Source organism: Bombina bombina, chromosome 8 (assembly GCF_027579735.1).
Source record: "Bombina bombina isolate aBomBom1 chromosome 8, aBomBom1.pri, whole genome shotgun sequence".
Lineage (NCBI taxonomy): Eukaryota > Metazoa > Chordata > Amphibia > Anura > Bombinatoridae > Bombina > Bombina bombina.
Genome location: NC_069506.1, coordinates 117,294,735 through 117,311,654, shown reverse-complemented (window position 1 = coordinate 117,311,654; position 16,920 = coordinate 117,294,735). Strand labels below are relative to the sequence as shown.

Sequence of the window (16,920 nt, the reverse complement as noted above, 5' to 3'; positions counted from 1 at the left end):
AGTTTCCTATATAACATGATTAAAACTGTATTATTATTTATCCAACATTATAATTAGTTCATGTGAGATAGCCCTTTATCATTGTGGGAAATCATTCCTCTAAATATTTCAACTTATTTTATTAGAAAATGAACAAGTGAAGGGGAGCCGTATATCAATTAATAAAAATGTTTTTTAGTTTTAAAAGTTAGAGAATTGAAAAAAAATATATATATATATATATTAAAAAAGTGCTTTTAATCGTATTACAACGTGATAGCTAAACTGATATTGAAAATACAAAATTTGTATATGTTAACTGATGAGTATGGTGGTAAGAAAATAGAATTGTGGAGGTTAATATATGTAATAACAAGAAAGGTAAGACATGGGTAGTGTACAAAATGTGACAATTTTTATATTGTACAATGTAGCAGATACAAGTTGAAACAATTACAAGTTGCAAAAAATACAGGAATACAAGAAATATGCTGGTTTAAAAAATGACAAATTAAAAAGACATAAAATACATATTTACACACTGTATATGTGGCTTGTGTGTATCTCACTGCAGTGGATAAAAAATGGATAAAAAGGTTTTTTATAAAAAAGCTTTTGTAAAAAATTGTATAATACAGCCAAAGTGAGGTAAGGTAGTATTTATAAGGGCGGTTGATTATTAGGACAGTGCCTTTTAAACACTTTTTTTTAAAAGTACCTTAAAAAGTAGTGGTTCCCAAAACTACTTAGTGGTATAGTGGGATCCGTTGAAAGACATTCATGTGGATAGGCTATTAGTAATAGCTAAAAAGGGTTCTTTTGTAGATGGTGGTGGTCTCAATACTATTTATCAGTATGGACTCCAGTCTGGTAGCAGGTATCTAATTCCAAATGGAGTTTTCTTTGTTAAAAAGTCTTGTGGGTTTTTCTGTAGCTTGCGGTGTCCCAATACTCTCTGTCAGTATGGACTGTAGTTTGCAGATGAAGTAGAAAATTCTTTAGGTGTTCCTGTGTCCCAATACTCTCTGTCAGTATGGACTTCTGGATCCTTAGCTGAACTAGTATATAGCAGCACCAGTATGTAGTAGCAGTTGGATTTCTTAGGTGAACCTGTGTATAGCAGCACCAGTAATGTAGTAGCAGTTGGATTTCTTACGATCCGTTTGGCGGCAAAAACGGGTTCAAATTTCAAAGTACCGGCTTTTTTTCAGATGTGACCGGCTATTTATAACTGAACGGTTTTTGCAAATGACTGGTTTTTTCAAAAACACCCGGTTAAAGGTACAATGTTTCAGAGTGTAGGCAGCTCTACGCGTTTCGGCCGTAGCCTTTATCAAGACCTTGATAAAGGCTACGGCCGAAACGCGTAGAGCTGCCTACACTCTGAAACATTGTACCTTTAACCGGGTGTTTTTGAAAAAAACAGTCATTTGCAAAAACCGTTCAGTTATAAATAGCCGGTACTTTGAAATTTGAACCCGTTTTTGCCGCCAAACGGATCGTAAGAAATCCAACTGCTACTACATTACTGGTGCTGCTATACACAGGTTCACCTAAGAAATCCAACTGCTACTACATACTGGTGCTGCTATATACTAGTTCAGCTAAGGATCCAGAAGTCCATACTGACAGAGAGTATTGGGACACAGGAACACCTAAAGAATTTTCTACTTCATCTGCAAACTACAGTCCATACTGACAGAGAGTATTGGGACACCGCAAGCTACAGAAAAACCCACAAGACTTTTTAACAAAGAAAACTCCATTTGGAATTAGATACCTGCTACCAGACCGGAGTCCATACTGATAAATAGTATTGAGACCACCACCATCTACAAAAGAACCCTTTTTAGCTATTACTAATAGCCTATCCACATGAATGTCTTTCAACGGATCCCACTATACCACTAAGTAGTTTTGGGAACCACTACTTTTTAAGGTACTTTTAAAAAAAAGTGTTTAAAAGGCACTGTCCTAATAATCAACCGCCCTTATAAATACTACCTTACCTCACTTTGGCTGTATTATACAATTTTTACAAAAGCTTTTTTATAAAAAACCTTTTTATCCATTTTTTATCCACTGCAGTGAGATACACACAAGCCACATATACAGTGTGTAAATATGTATTTTATGTCTTTTTAATTTGTCATTTTTTAAACCAGCATATTTCTTGTATTCCTGTATTTTTTGCAACTTGTAATTGTTTCAACTTGTATCTGCTACATTGTACAATATAAAAATTGTCACATTTTGTACACTACCCATGTCTTACCTTTCTTGTTATTACATATATTAACCTCCACAATTCTATTTTCTTACCACCATACTCATCAGTTAACATATACAAATTTTGTATTTTCAATATCAGTTTAGCTATCACGTTGTAATACGATTAAAAGCACTTTTTTAATATATATATATATATTTTTTTCAATTCTCTAACTTTTAAAACCAAAAAACATTTTTTTTTTTTTATAAATATTTTTATTAGATTTTTCAGATGAGATAAACAAATACAACATTAGTACGACCAAAGCGTACTATTTCAGTAACATGACAAAAAGAATGGATACATAAGGAGACACAGTATATGCATAAATGGATTAAATAAACATATGTAACCTCTATATCCAAAGTAAGGGTATTACAGAATTGTTCACTTAAGTCAGAAGTAACTGAAAAGAAGAAAAGAAGAGAAAAAAGAAAAGAGAAAGAGAAAAAGAAAAAAAAAAAAAGGGGGGGGGAAACATCCATGGGAGAGGGGAGAGGGGAGGGGGAGGGGAGAGGGTAGGGTCTAAGACCAAGGAAATAAACCTGTAATGGACACTAATTAAAACTAGATAGGTGTGGGATGTCGTACCGACATTGCTGAGTAAAGGTATAATAGACTAAGTCTCAAATCTAGGGAGCCAGGTCGTGTCAAATCTATCTTTCCATTCTGCCCAAATCAGTTCAAAAAAATAGACTTTACCCTTGGAGCAGTAGATAGGTTTTTCCATGGTGTAGATATAGGCCATGGTTTGGGTGATGTCAGACCAAGATGGGGGGCTAGTTCTTTTCCAAGCCTTGGCTATATTGAGTTTGATAGCCGAAAAGAAATAGATGCTTAATGAAGCATAGTGTCTAGGGAGTTTGCAGATACCTATATGGAGTAAGGCGACCTCCGGTGTATTGGGGAGGGAGATACCCATAGAAACAAGAGTTGAGAAACACTTATTCCAGATGGGCCTCAATTTGGTGCAAGTCCACCAAATGTGTGCCATGTCTCCTATCCCACCGCAACCTCTCCAGCAGATAGGAGATGCCCCAGGGAAAATTGTAGCTAATCTAGCAGGCACCAGGTACCATTGTGTGAGTAATTTAATGTAGTTCTCATGCATAGTGACACAGTGGAGGGTTTTATTTGTGAGGAGTAATGTACGGTGCCATTCTTTGGTGGGGGCAATGAACTCGAGTTTCTGTTCCCATTTAGTGATATGTGTAGCTTTGTCTGTAGGGGATGCGCCCTCCATGATGGAGTAATGGAGAGATAGTGGCTTACCTAGCCTCAATCCCTGTTGCCATCTGGCTTCCCAGATGGTTGGTGGTCTAGAGAGAGATGGTTTAAAGCCCCAACTAGTCAGAAAGCTGAGGACTCTGACATATTCGAATCGCATATAAAGTGGGGGAGGTGATGAGCTGCCAATTTGGGTAAAGGGTATAAACGAATCGTGAGAAGATGAGGACCAAAGGTCAGCTACTCTCGAGACACCCAGTCTCAGCCACGTCGAGGGGTGGGAGTCAGGAAGGCCAGATAAGAGGCCAGTCAATGAAGTGATAGGGGATGGATGGGGGGCCACCTGGGAGTAATGTCTCAGAAGTTCCCAAGAGGCTAGGCATTCTCGGATTATCTGATTTTCTATACCTAAGGTTCTTCGGCAGTGTGGAGGGGTCCAAATCAGATCCCTCAGGGTGAGGTCGAAGGGTAGGGAGGCCTGTTCAATTGACCTCCATCTACTATCAGAGTCCTTTACGCCCCATTGGGTAATGTGCGTGAGCATGGCGGCCTCATAGTATCTGAATATAGATGGGGAGGCCACTCCCCCATGTATTCTAGGATACTGCAGAAGCCTATGGGCTACTCGTGGAGGCTTATTTTGCCATATATATTTGGTACAGGCGCCCTGAAACTGAGTGAGTAGGGCTCTAGGTACTCTGATAGGGAGGCAACGCATAATATATGTTAGTTTTGGAAGATAGCTCATTTTAAGAGCTGTTATCCGACCCAGCCAAGAGATGGAGCGGAAATTCCATTGACTGGTTAGAGTATGTAATTCGGTTAAAAGGGGCTTATAGTTATTCAAGATAAGGTTGGGGATGGAGTTAGAGAGTTTGACTCCTAAGTGGGAGACATACGTATTATTGATAACAAAGTTGTATTTGTCTCGTAGTGAATTAGTGACAGAGTCCGGGAAACCCTGTGTGTAGAGTTCGGTTTTGGATTGATTTAGCCTATAAAAGGATAGGCTACTGAATGTATCTAGTGTGGATAGGAGTTTAGGTATCTCACTGAGGGGGTTTGCGGAAAATATGGTGGTGTCATCCGCGAACAGAGCCACTTTGTGGACTGTTCCATGCAGGATAACTCCAGATATCTCTTTGTCAGCTCTAATGGCAGCAGCGAGCGGTTCAATGGCCAGCGCAAATAGGATGGGTGATAAAGGGCAACCCTGTCGGGTGCCATTTGAGATAGGGAAGGGAGAGGAATGAAATCCCAGTCCCCTAACTGAGGCCGTAGGGGCCGAGTACAGGGCTTGTACTGCTTGGATGATGGAGGCCGGGAAGCGAAAGGTCTTTAGAACTTCCCACAGGAAGTCCCACCTGACCCGGTCAAATGCTTTCTCAGCATCGAGGGAGAGCACTGCAATTGGTTTGTTGAGTCTTTTGGCTTCTAAGAGAATATTAAGGAGCCTTCTCGTATTGTCAGGGCCTTCCCTTCCAGGTATGAAGCCAACCTGGTCCGGGTTAATAAGTGAGGGGAGGAGTCTTGCGAGCCTATTTGCTAAAATTTTTGCATATATTTTAACGTCGGTATTAATCAAAGATATGGGCCTATAGCTAGCGCAGAGTGTTGGGTCTTTGTTGGGCTTGAGAATTGTGGTAATGGAGGCCTCTAGGAACTCTTTTTGGAATTTTCCTTCATCTCTAGCTAAGTTATAGAATCTGGTCAGGATGGGGACAATCTCCCGGAGGTATGTTTTATAGAAGATTGCGGTAAAACCGTCCGGTCCAGGGGCTTTGAGAGACTTCAAATTTTTAATAACGAATTTAATCTCTTGGGGCGTGACCGGGCCATCTAAGCTATCAGCAGTAGCCTCATCTAGAGTAGGTAGTCTTAAGGAGCGCAGGAAGGGGCCTATAGCCTCTGATGGGGCTGGCTGGAATGAGGTATCATTTTGGATGTTATACAGTGTTGAGTAATACTTGTTGAACTGTTGGCCTATATGTGATGGGAGTTTGTAGGATTGAGCACCTTGTTTAATTTCGTGAATGCGAGAGTTGCTAGTGCGGTGTCTTAATTTATTCGCTAAGATTGTGTCAGCCTTATTACCCTTAGTGTAGAATAGCTGTTTCAATTTGAGCAAGTTATTTTGGGTTTTGGTATATTCCAACTTGCATATATGTCTCCTCACATTTCTAATCTCCTCCTTAATTTGTATGTTGTCTGCTTTATGACTTTGCGATTCAAGATCCCTAAGTTTACGGTGGGCTTGAGACAAGGAGAGGCCTGCCTGTTTCTTCAAGTGGGCTTGTTTTTGAATAAAGAAGCCTCTAGTGATGGCCTTAAAGGCTCCCCACAGAGTATCTTCCCGAATTCCAGGTGTGTCATTGATTTGTAAGGTGAAGTTTATCTCTTTCCTAAGTTCCTCTCTAAAGGGGATGTCGGATAGAAGTGTGTGGGGTAGTTTCCAGTTGGGTCTGGGCCTGATGGTGTTCTGCGACTCTATGTCCATTAAAACCATGTCATGGTCTGACCATGGACACGCACAGATCTTTGTGTGAAGTATAAGGTCTAAGGAGTCTGGGTGACAAAACATGTAATCCAGTCTAGAGTGTGTGGAGTGGGGTATAGAATAGTGAGTGTAGTCTCTGTCCAGAGGATGCAGAGATCTCCAAGCATCGAAAAAATTGAATTGGGACATAAGCTCACGGAATCTACGGCTAATGGACTCTGGGCAAGAGGAGCTCTTTTTAGGTAATTTTGTCTGTCTGTCAAGGCCGCCATCCCACACCATATTCAGGTCACCTGCCACTATTACCCTGCCTTGTCTAACTTGGTCCACTTTATGTAAGATTTTCTTCAGGTATCTGGGCTGGAGGGTGTTAGGCAGATATACAGATACTAAGGTGTAAGTGACATGGTCGAGGTTACATATCAGGATAAGGTATCTTGCTTGTGGATCTCTGAACTCATGAAGCGGTTCGAAGGCCACTCTTTTGTTAATGAGGATAGCAACGCCTCTGGCTTTCTTAGAGTAAGAGGCAGCTTTTACCACGGGATAATCCCGGAATGACGGGCCGGGAGAGGCATCCCCTAAGAGGTGCGTTTCCTGGAGAAAGGCTACGTCAGCCTTGTGGAATTTTAGTGTTCTAGTTAGCAAGCTACGTTTACCAAAGGTGTTTAGACCTCTTACATTTAGTGTCAGAAACCTAAGGGGCGCCATTTGTGCACTTTGAACTCTTAAAAGTTAAGGTAGTTGGGGGGATCAGTAGGGGAGGTAAGGGGTATGGAAGAGAAGGTGAGGAAAGGGAGGCTGGTGGAAGTAGTCCACCTAAGTGGGACCCAAGCGTGGGTTCCAAAGTCTGGGGGGGGAGCTAAACCAAACCAACAGAATGGGCTAATAAACGTATAGCCCCGCTCTCTAAAAGAGTACAGGGAGGCTAGGCATCCGTCCGGACCGCCACATCGTTCATGGTAATTTTCCATGTGGATGTTGGCTAGTTTCAATTCTGGCGGTCCAGCTAGAGGCCAGCCAACCCGCACTATTCTGAACAGGTAAACACAAACATTTGCATACAGATAATAAGTGTTAGCAAAAACCAATTAACATATGAACATGTGTCCAGTGGGATATCAGGTAGGTGAGGCTTGAGGCCTCGGAATGTGGTCAGGTGGATTAGGTTTTTGGCGTTTGGGTCTCTGCTCTCTAACAGACCAAGCTGGGGCTGAAACACGTAGCTTGGATTGGATAACTGTCTGAGGTTCAGCCGCAGGTTGTAGACCCCAGTTAGCCAGAAGAGTACTGCCCACCGAAGGAGAGGAAATAACATGAGCCTGGTTGTCCTTTGTCACTATTAGTTTAGTGGGGAATCCCCATCTATATTTGATGTTGGCCTTCCTGAGTTGTGTAGTGATAGGAGCATACAATTTGCGCTGTTGTAGTGTATGCGATGAGAGATCAGGGAGGAGTTGAATATCTTTGAAATCATCGGGTAGACTGGGTTTGTTATAAGATGCCTGCATCAAGCGGTCTTTGAATTTGAAGTTGTGAAAGCAGACCACCACATCTCGTGGTCTGTCAGAAGACATTGACCTCGGCCTCAAAGCCCTGTGTGCTCGCTCCATATTGTGACTATCGCCCTCTAGGGGGCCAAGCAGAGCAGTGAAGAGGGTTATGAGAAATTCCTGTAAGTTCCCTGGCAGAACTGACTCGGGTATACCTCTAAATCGTATATTATTTCTTCTGGCTCTATCTTCCACATCTGCCAGCTTTAGTTCGAGTTGGGAGATCTGTTCTGCCAGGTTTTCAGCGTATGCAAGGATGTTGGAATTGTCTGTGGCTAGGTCATCATGTTGTCTTTCTAAGGTGTCAATCCTGTCACCCATCTCGCCGATGTCTTTCCTAAGTTCTGCTGAGCTCCTCTGAATCTCGGCTGTGATGGATTTGGTTTGGGCCGCTAGCATCTTTTGTAGTGTGCTCTCTGTAATGTAGTGGTTTAAGTGGGCTCCAGAGTGGGAGCTTGATTGGGAATCCTCGTCTTGCGACTCTGGGTCGCTTACTTCCTTCCGCAGAGGAAGAGAGTCTTTATGAGGTTGAGAGAAATGGTCGAGCACCGTTTTCTTGATTGCTGCGGGAGTTCTAGGGTTTCTTTTAGATGCGTGAGGCATGGCTAGTACTTTTTTGGAGCAGTTATTGACTGGAATGATAGTCTACCTTGACCACTCCGGGACCCAAGAGAGAAGCCGCTAACACATAGGAACTAGCTAGTAGGAATTACAATAATCAAGGTTTAGTGCTTCAATACTGCAATGCATAAATGAGATAGAGAGCGGGGCTAGGTATAACCCATGGGAGGTATTAACACTTAAAACATGGTAGCTGCTGACTGAGCCAGCTGTTCAAAATAAGTCAGTTCAGTAGCCTTCTAGAGAAGATGAAGAGGGGGGGAGGGGGAGGGCCCCAGGATCCCCCCACACACCTCGGGAAGTGGGATTCGACCAAAAGGAAGGGAAAAGGAGGTGGGACGTGACCAATCCAGACAAGCTGGATCGGAAAGGGGGAGGTGCGATAGGGGAGCCAGAAGAACCAGGCCGAATTCCCCGCCCCCCCTGTGCTAGTGTATCTAAAGCAGTGAATATGAATCTAACCAGCTAATAACAATACAGTGGTAACACAACGTTTTATGCAAAGACAAATAAAGTCAAGTAGTTAAATTCCTAAACTGTAAATTGCAGATAGTAGGTTTACTGCTGTAGATGGGACCTGTAGATAAAAGCAATGGTTAGACAGATATTTAAATAAAATAACACTCCACTTTGGGCTGAAAGCCCAAAGGCACACAGGCCGACGCAGCAGCAGTAGTTTTACACAATAGTGGGATAGGCTGCTACAGTAAAATGAATTCTAAAGTCCCACTAAAGATATGCTGTATCAATGTATCTGCTGAAAGAAGGCAGCACCTCAGGGCAAATTAGATGGGGTACAAATTACAGGATGTGAGATACATACAATACTTCTTTCAAGGTGTGTGTGAGTGAGACCTGCAAATACACAAAAATAAAATACAATACACTCCACTCTGCGCCAGGGCGGCAGAGATACTTATGCTGACGCAGCAGCAGAGATTTGAGATTGACACCAAGAAATCTGAGACCCAAGGGATTATTAAAGGGGATGGTCAGTGTATAAAGCAATCCCCAAGGGGTAAGAGAGCCACTTATAAGTCTCAGTCTGGGTTTTATCCTTGGGGGCCACACAGGGGGCAGATGAAGTCCAGAATAGGCAGTCCCTAGAATAGCAGTTTGGGCTTGGTGGGTATAAATAGGGGAAGGGCCCCTCAGCACTGACTTATGGTTAAGAGTGGAGTGGGGTAAAACAAATTGAGACCCAAGAGAAAATAAAAGAGCAGTACCTGATCACTTCACGTGCATGAGGGCCCTGCAGGTCTTAGCAGCTGATCAGCAATGGGGCAGTTACCGGAACCTATGCCTGGTAAGCACCAGTGACTGCAGGCCAAATGAGGCAGAAGGTGCTAGTATGCAGGGCACAGAGATAGGGAGGGCATGCAGGCCCAAGATGGCGGTCGTTCTTGCCTTCCTTGCAGAGCTGCCGGTTTGAAAATCTGTACAAGCTGCTCACCGAGGTGTGTTAAGGCACAAGCACATTCCGGATCTCCTCCTCCTCTGCTAGTGATCTCCAACTTCACGCTGCTAGGCTGCTCTCCAAGGCCTCTCAGGTAGCCCACGCTGGAATCCGCTAAATGGGACAGAAAGAGGAGGCAAGATGGCCACCGTTCGCGCCTCCACAGTTGCCGCCGGGTCGCGGAGGTTCCTGCCGCAAGCAGAGCAAGCCAGGAGGGAAGTCTTTGCAAGAGGGCTCACTTTCCCGTTAGATGTTGCCCCGGGGAGCCATAAAAGGGGGCCGACGGCCTTTCAACCCCAGATGAAGTCCAGAGAGTGGGCAGGTAATGAGCTCCCACGTTGTTTACGGTGAGAGTTTCACTTGAGACACCGCTCACACAGCCAGCACTCCGGAGCGGAGCCCCGACCCTCCGGAGGTGCTGGTCAAACAATCCCACATATAGGTTGGTCTCCTAGCTGCTGATACACACCCGGCTCTCTCCACCGCTCAGGTCTGCGTTGCTGCCAGGACAGGGGAATCCTGTGACCGATGGGGATCCACGGGGTATGGGGGGTACACAAACCCGGGTATTAGATAGTGTCTCTAACTGGGAACAATAAAGTCACTTTTAGTGTTTTTCTTTTTTTTTTTCTTTTTTTTATCCTCAAAAAGCACTTTCTTGTGAGTTTATAATATTTTTAGCACGGAGCTCCACACCTATGCGTCCTCTCTGCTAGGTGGCTAGCTCCACCCCCCCTCCCAAAAAACATTTTTATTAATTGATATACGGCTCCCCTTCACTTGTTCATTTTCTATTTCACATCGATAACAATTTGGAGGAATTGCTATCTCTCAGAAGGGTGTAGAGCATATTTCTTATCACTCAAATATTATTTAGCTCACTATTATCCAAATATTTTTAAGGTGCACTCGCTCCATCCTGTAACTTAAAAACTTATTTTATTAAAATGTGAGGTTCACCTTTTATATGTTCAAACTTATCTGTGATGTAACAGGTATGATTGCGTATCTCTACTAATGTGCTTGATACCACAATACATTTTTTGCGTTGATATGCCAATTACGATACTGATTGTATGTTATATTAAATCTCAATTAAAAAAAAAACATTTAAAAGAAAAAAAATATGTATTTTAAGTAGTTTTCTTTCATGATGTATAAAAAAAAAGTTTTTTTCTCTCAAATGTATGCCCCTACTAAAACAACAACAAAGTATGCCATTTTTAGTTATATACCAATATGTACATGCTATAATTGTTTATGAGTGGTTGTTTTAAAGCTGTATACACTTGACCATGTTGTGTGTGTGTGTGTTTTTTTTTAGTATTTCTAAACCTGGGAATTTAGAAATTTAAAAAAATGAAACTGTAGAAAGCCGTAGAGACTAAACATCTTGCCTGTGCAGTACGAAGAACCAATGCCAGTTACGTACACAAGAAAAGCTATTTTCTCCATGTTGGACAACAGCTGCGTAAGACTCAGTCCAAGAACCTGACAGCATGAAGGATATGATGCTATGGTTTCTGGATTATATGCAAAACATTTTCCCCAATAACCCTCTTCTGCCAGAAAATCCGGTAGCAACAAAAGCACAGCCTTTTCTAAACCATCTTCTTAGGCTACTTGTCATTTGAATGGAAGAAATCTCTGTTATGTGATATGGATATTTCTGAATACTTTAAAAAGTAAAAAACAAAACCCTTCATTAAGGCAAAAGGACTGGGGATTTAATTGACGGCATATAAAGAAGTGAATGACAATTTTGTTACATATCTGATTTCAAGCTTAAACACATAGAAGCCAGACATTTTTGGGTGTCTACATTACTTTACCCTCAGGTACCTAGAATAGGAGGTAATGAAGGAAATAAAACGCAAACTCACACAGCTAAGGCTTAACCCTTGATACGCCAGAACATGCATGGGTTTTTCAAGAGGTTAACTCAATTCTGCGTAGCAGGTGACTTCCCAGAACACCCTTGGCTGGAAGATATATCACAACTATAAAACCACATTCACAGCAGTAAGTTAAGCCCTTGATTGCATGGAAAACAAATAGAGATTTAACCCCTTTGTCCCTTTACCTGAATATATCTGCAACTTGCTTATTCTGTCTAATAATGGAAAGATCTGCTCCTAAGAACCAATATTCTACAAAGTGCAATACAAGAGATCACACATCTCTGCAGCTGCCATAGCACTTTGAGCAGAGTGCAGCATGGGAACCATAACTGCCTTCATGTAATGAGCAATCCAAAGCACAACAATTGAGCACATAGTGCTCTATAAAACGAGCAGTACAGTGGGGTTTCGTTTTAAAGGGCATTGCAGCTACACACAAGCTTTGAATTATATATTACACACTTAGCACGGCAGAATCTGTTGGCGCTCTACAAATGATGATAATAAAATGCTAATAATGCCAACTATAGTTCTCATGCAAACAGAAAAAAAATGTATATCGCGCTGCTCAATTAATTTAAGACCATTAATTTAAATAGATCAGACTTTTTGCATATTTTTATACACACACACTTTTTTTTATTTTTTTTAATTATATACCTACACACACAGTAACTAAAGGTTCTTGCACCACTACACATATAGTCTACATTATAATCTGTTTATGTAGTTTATACTATGTGGGTAAAACAAGTGATACTCTGAGAATAAGAATGGCCAATCACCCATAAGGATGAAAGATGGCAAATCGGATCAACCAGTAGCAAGACATTTCCTGGAGAAAGGATATAAAGTTTACCAACTAAAAACTATAATCATATATCATGTGCCACCTCTCAAGAGGGGTGGCAATAGAGATAAAGTACTTCGACAGCTGAAATCCAGATGGATCCATAAAATGGACACTTTGGCTCCTAAAAGATGAAATACTATGGGAGTGGCATTGTTTCTTAAAATTTCCTTGAATAAAGATACACAATACCAGTTAGGCCTCCCTCTGTCTCCTTAGTTCCTAGTTTGTCCATATGTCACCTACCATACTCAGCACTCACAAAATAAAATGTGGAAGATTTGTTTAGTTTAAATTCACTCTCCACACGTATGTATGTATGTATGTATATATATATATATATATATATATACACACATATACACACACATATATATATATATTCAAAAAAATCAGGAGATAATATAAGGTTATATACTATATGTGTATTATATGTATATTAAAACACTAATGTTCTTTGTATGTTCAATACTTTAGTTAGGATCGTTGGTCACAGCAGTCAGAGCACATATCATAAGCCTATATCAAATAAGGCAAATATGAACAGTCACATAATGCGTGTAGAGGTGTGTCATCTGGAGATATATCCTCTTGCAGCCTCAGCTTGCTAACCGTTTCCGGTAATCCTCAGCGTCCAAGACGCTTTGTGTGAAACACTCCAGTGTATTATGACAGTCAAAGAAGAAAAGCCTTGGCGGGCCCAATTAACATACCTTACATACACAAATTTTGGCACTCCTGCAGTCAGACCGTCTTTCCGATATAAATGTGAGCGGGTATTCTTCGTGGGTGATCCTCTATTCCTTCCGCTCACTCTATGCTGTCGGCGGCCTGGGATCCTCTGCTTGTATCCAGTTCTGCGGCCAAACCAGTGACGTGTTCCTGTGGGTCTGTGCTCGACAACCAATACTACACACACACACACACCGGAAGGGGCATGACCTCACGCAATTGGAGCTGAGTTACGGCGCTATTCTCATTTCAGCTGTGATACAGAGGAGTGTATAAAAGGCTGCTTGTTTGGTTATATTTTATTATGTCTCCCGGATGTCAGGACTCAACATCTTCTCTCATGCTGGGTTATACCATTTGATAAAAGTGCCAGTTTGGCACTGAAACATCATGGGACTATGTTTTAAACTTTTCAAATAAAAGATATTTTTACTAAACCCAGTGAGTGCTGTTGTTATCCTGGACTTATATATATAGTGAGTGATTTCTGGTTTGCTGTCATAATCCTGTTTAAAAGGATCGCTGTGTCAAAACAGTATTTTTTAAGCAAAAAAAATGAGAATTTGCATATCTAATTTGCATATCTTACCCACAATTCTCTTGTGCATTGGTAACATTGTATATTAAGAATTTCTGGGGAAAAGCAAGTGGGGATACTTGCCTAGATGTACTAATTTCCTATGAAAACATTTACATTGATTTAATTTTGAGACATGGAGGATTTTAATTTCAGGTTTTTATCTCCCCCCCATAATTTTAATGAAAATCTAAATAAATATATATATATATATATATATATATATATATATATATATATATATATATATATATATATATATATATATATATATATATATATATATATATATATATCAATCAATCAGACGTGTGAGAAAAGAGAGCTGGGCTGTCCCGAAACGTCACGTAAATAAAAGCTTCTATTGCTTATCCTTAAGCCCAGCGAGTGCTGTCTTCAATTACCTTTATCTCTACCAGCATTCGGCACCCTGGCAACCTGTTTGTGCAAGTGCACCAGCCTCTGTGAATATATATATATATATAATAAAGCAGAGAAAGCGCACTCTCACTTAAAAGGCATCTACCAGGGTGCAGGCACGGTTTGATACAGAATAGATGAAACTTGCACTCCCTGGATTTTTAGAAAACGTGCTTTATTTAGCACAAAAAAGTGACGTTTCGGGGATCAATCACCCCTGATGAAGGGGTGATTGGTCTGATGAAGGGTTGATTGATCCCCGAAACATCACTTTTTTGTGCTAAATAAAGCACCTTTCCTAAAAATCCAGTGAGTGCAAGTTTCATCTATTCAGTGTGTTTTTTTTATACATATACACACACCTGATATTGCACTTTGCAGATATTGATCTTTTTACAAATTAAATGTCTGTGGCAACCCTGTGTCAAGAAAGTCAATTGGCGCCATTTTTAAAACAGGAAACACCACACATACAAACGCCATTTATTTGTAACTACAGCAATCATTTTAGGAATAATCCATGAAAGTGACCAGCATTTCATGTAATGTATTTGCTGCAAAGCACTAGACTAACTTGAATGTTCTAATATCAGTTGTTACATCAATGACAGCACTAAACCCTTCAGTTACCTGGGAAGGCTGTAGCACATTGCACATCAGCGTAATGTCTCTTTTGGCAGTCAAGGAGTTAACAGTCACAGATAGAAAGCGGATATCTGCCAGGTTTACCTTATTCTGCAGTAGCAGAGTTGCTACCTGCAAACATCCGCATACACAAATACTAAACTAATATTAATTCCATGCTCTGTAGCAGCACCTAGTGGTGGGAACATTGTGTTACACATTTTCTATTTTAAACTACAACCATTATTAAACTATCAGTTTAACATGCATTATATAGTTGACATTTTAATAGGTATAAAATAATACTGTAAAACTCACAGTTGCAGTCACTTTATCCCAGTCTGATATAAAAGTACGGAAACCTTCTCCAAATACTGTTCCAGCAGTCCTAGAAGGGTGAAAGATATAAAACAAATGCAAAGCTCCAGTCGGCAAACAAAGAGAGACAAGCTCAAACTAGTAATGCAATTGTAGCTCCAATGAGCTATTATAAATAAAGTACCATAAAGAATCAAAACAGAAATAAAAATTGCACTATATCTATATATAATTTATCTCAGTTCACATTCTTAAAGGGACACGAAACCCACATTTTTTCTTTCATGATTTAGAAAGAGCATGCAATTTTAAACAACTTTCTAATTTACTTCTATTATCTAATTTGCTTCATTTCTCTTGATATTGTTTGCTGAATGCATATCTAGATATGTTCAGTAGCTGCCGATTGGTAGATGCACATAGATGGCTCATGTGATTGGCTCACACATGTGCATTGCTATTTCTCCAACAAAGGATATCTAAAGAATAAAGCAAATTGGATAGAAGTAGTCAATTGGAATGTTATTTAAAATTGTATTCTCTATCTGAATCATTAACGAAAATGTTTAGGTTTAGTGTCCCTTTAAGTAGCACTTACCAGCACAGACTGGCCTAAAGGCCACACAAAAAACAAGTCACCCCGCATCTTCTGGTCTCTACTTCCTGTAGAAGCTCAGTATTTTATTTAATTTTCCTTATTAATGTAGCAGGAAGTGGGAATTGTTGGCGAGTGTTGCAAAGTTACATAAGCCAAGATTTGGACATTTCATTATAATTTAATATATGGTTATCTTGAGTTCACCCTAGTAGCACTCACCAGGAAAGATTTGAAAATTGTTAAAACAAATGGAGGGCAGCAAAGCAGTCATAATACAACTATTTTGTGGAGAATCTGGCTTTAGTCCAGTTCATAATGTTTCATAAACGTTTAAAAACTGACACTACACAAACAGTATAACATGTAATGTATTTAAAGAAATCCAACTACATTTAGGGCTCTATTGAGTATATATACATTTTTTATATGGCACAAAAATAGACATATCATTTTGGAGACATGAAATTCAGAGACTACTTTAGGCAGGATTTTAGAAACCATCCAGAGAACTACCTTGTCTGGATTGAACACAAGGACTTTCTGCCTTTTAGGTCATACTGTACGCAAAGGTAGAAACTGACCCTATGCTAAAAAAGGCAACGTATAAAGTTAAAAGTATTTAACTGTACCAGGAACAGGTTACAAACAATAAATCAAGAGTGGTGCTAATACACTACCGTGTGGAATTTAAAGGTATGGGATCCTGAGAAACAAAAGCAAATAGCACAAAAGTATCATCGCTCTGATGACATCACAAGATTTGCTCACAAGTTTCTCCCTATGGGTCCTGGGAGCAATGTTACAAACAATAGGTGGAATAAGTAAAAAAAAAAAAGCAATGTAATTCTGTAAAGTAAAAGTAAATCCTAGCGTTTTACAAAACACTAGGATTTACTATTGAAACAAATAAAGGGGACTTTCATTCATGAAGTATAAGATACTTCATGTAGAAAGCTCCTTTATTTGATTCAATTGCCGCTCTTAGCTCCTACTACAATTTTTTTTGGCTAAGGTGACGTTTTCAACTCTTAGCCAATAGCCGTGCAGTAAATCCAGCTTGGCGCCCATGGGAGCCGGATTTACCGCACAGCTATTGGCTAAGAGGTGAAAACGTCACCTCTTAGCCAAAAAATTTTTTAGCCGTGCTCTGCTGTAGGAGCTAAGAGCGGCGATCGATTGAATCAAATAAAGGAGCTTTCTACATGAAGTATCTTATACTTCATGAATGAAAGTGCCCTTTATTTGTTTCAATAGTAAATCCTAGCGTTTGTATAATGCTAGGATTTACTTTCACT

At 40.4% G+C, this 16,920-nt stretch overlaps 1 protein-coding gene across 1 annotated transcript in view; it reads right to left on the bottom strand.

Annotated features, from left to right (window-relative positions):
• ATAD3A (ATPase family AAA domain containing 3A) overlaps nt 1-16,920 on the bottom strand; it is a 273,671-nt gene that overhangs the window by 211,113 nt on the left and 45,638 nt on the right. The window contains exon 7 of the mRNA XM_053690532.1: nt 15,028-15,097. Coding sequence (XP_053546507.1) covers nt 15,028-15,097 — 70 coding nt within the window. The remainder of the gene's footprint in view (nt 1-15,027; nt 15,098-16,920) is intronic.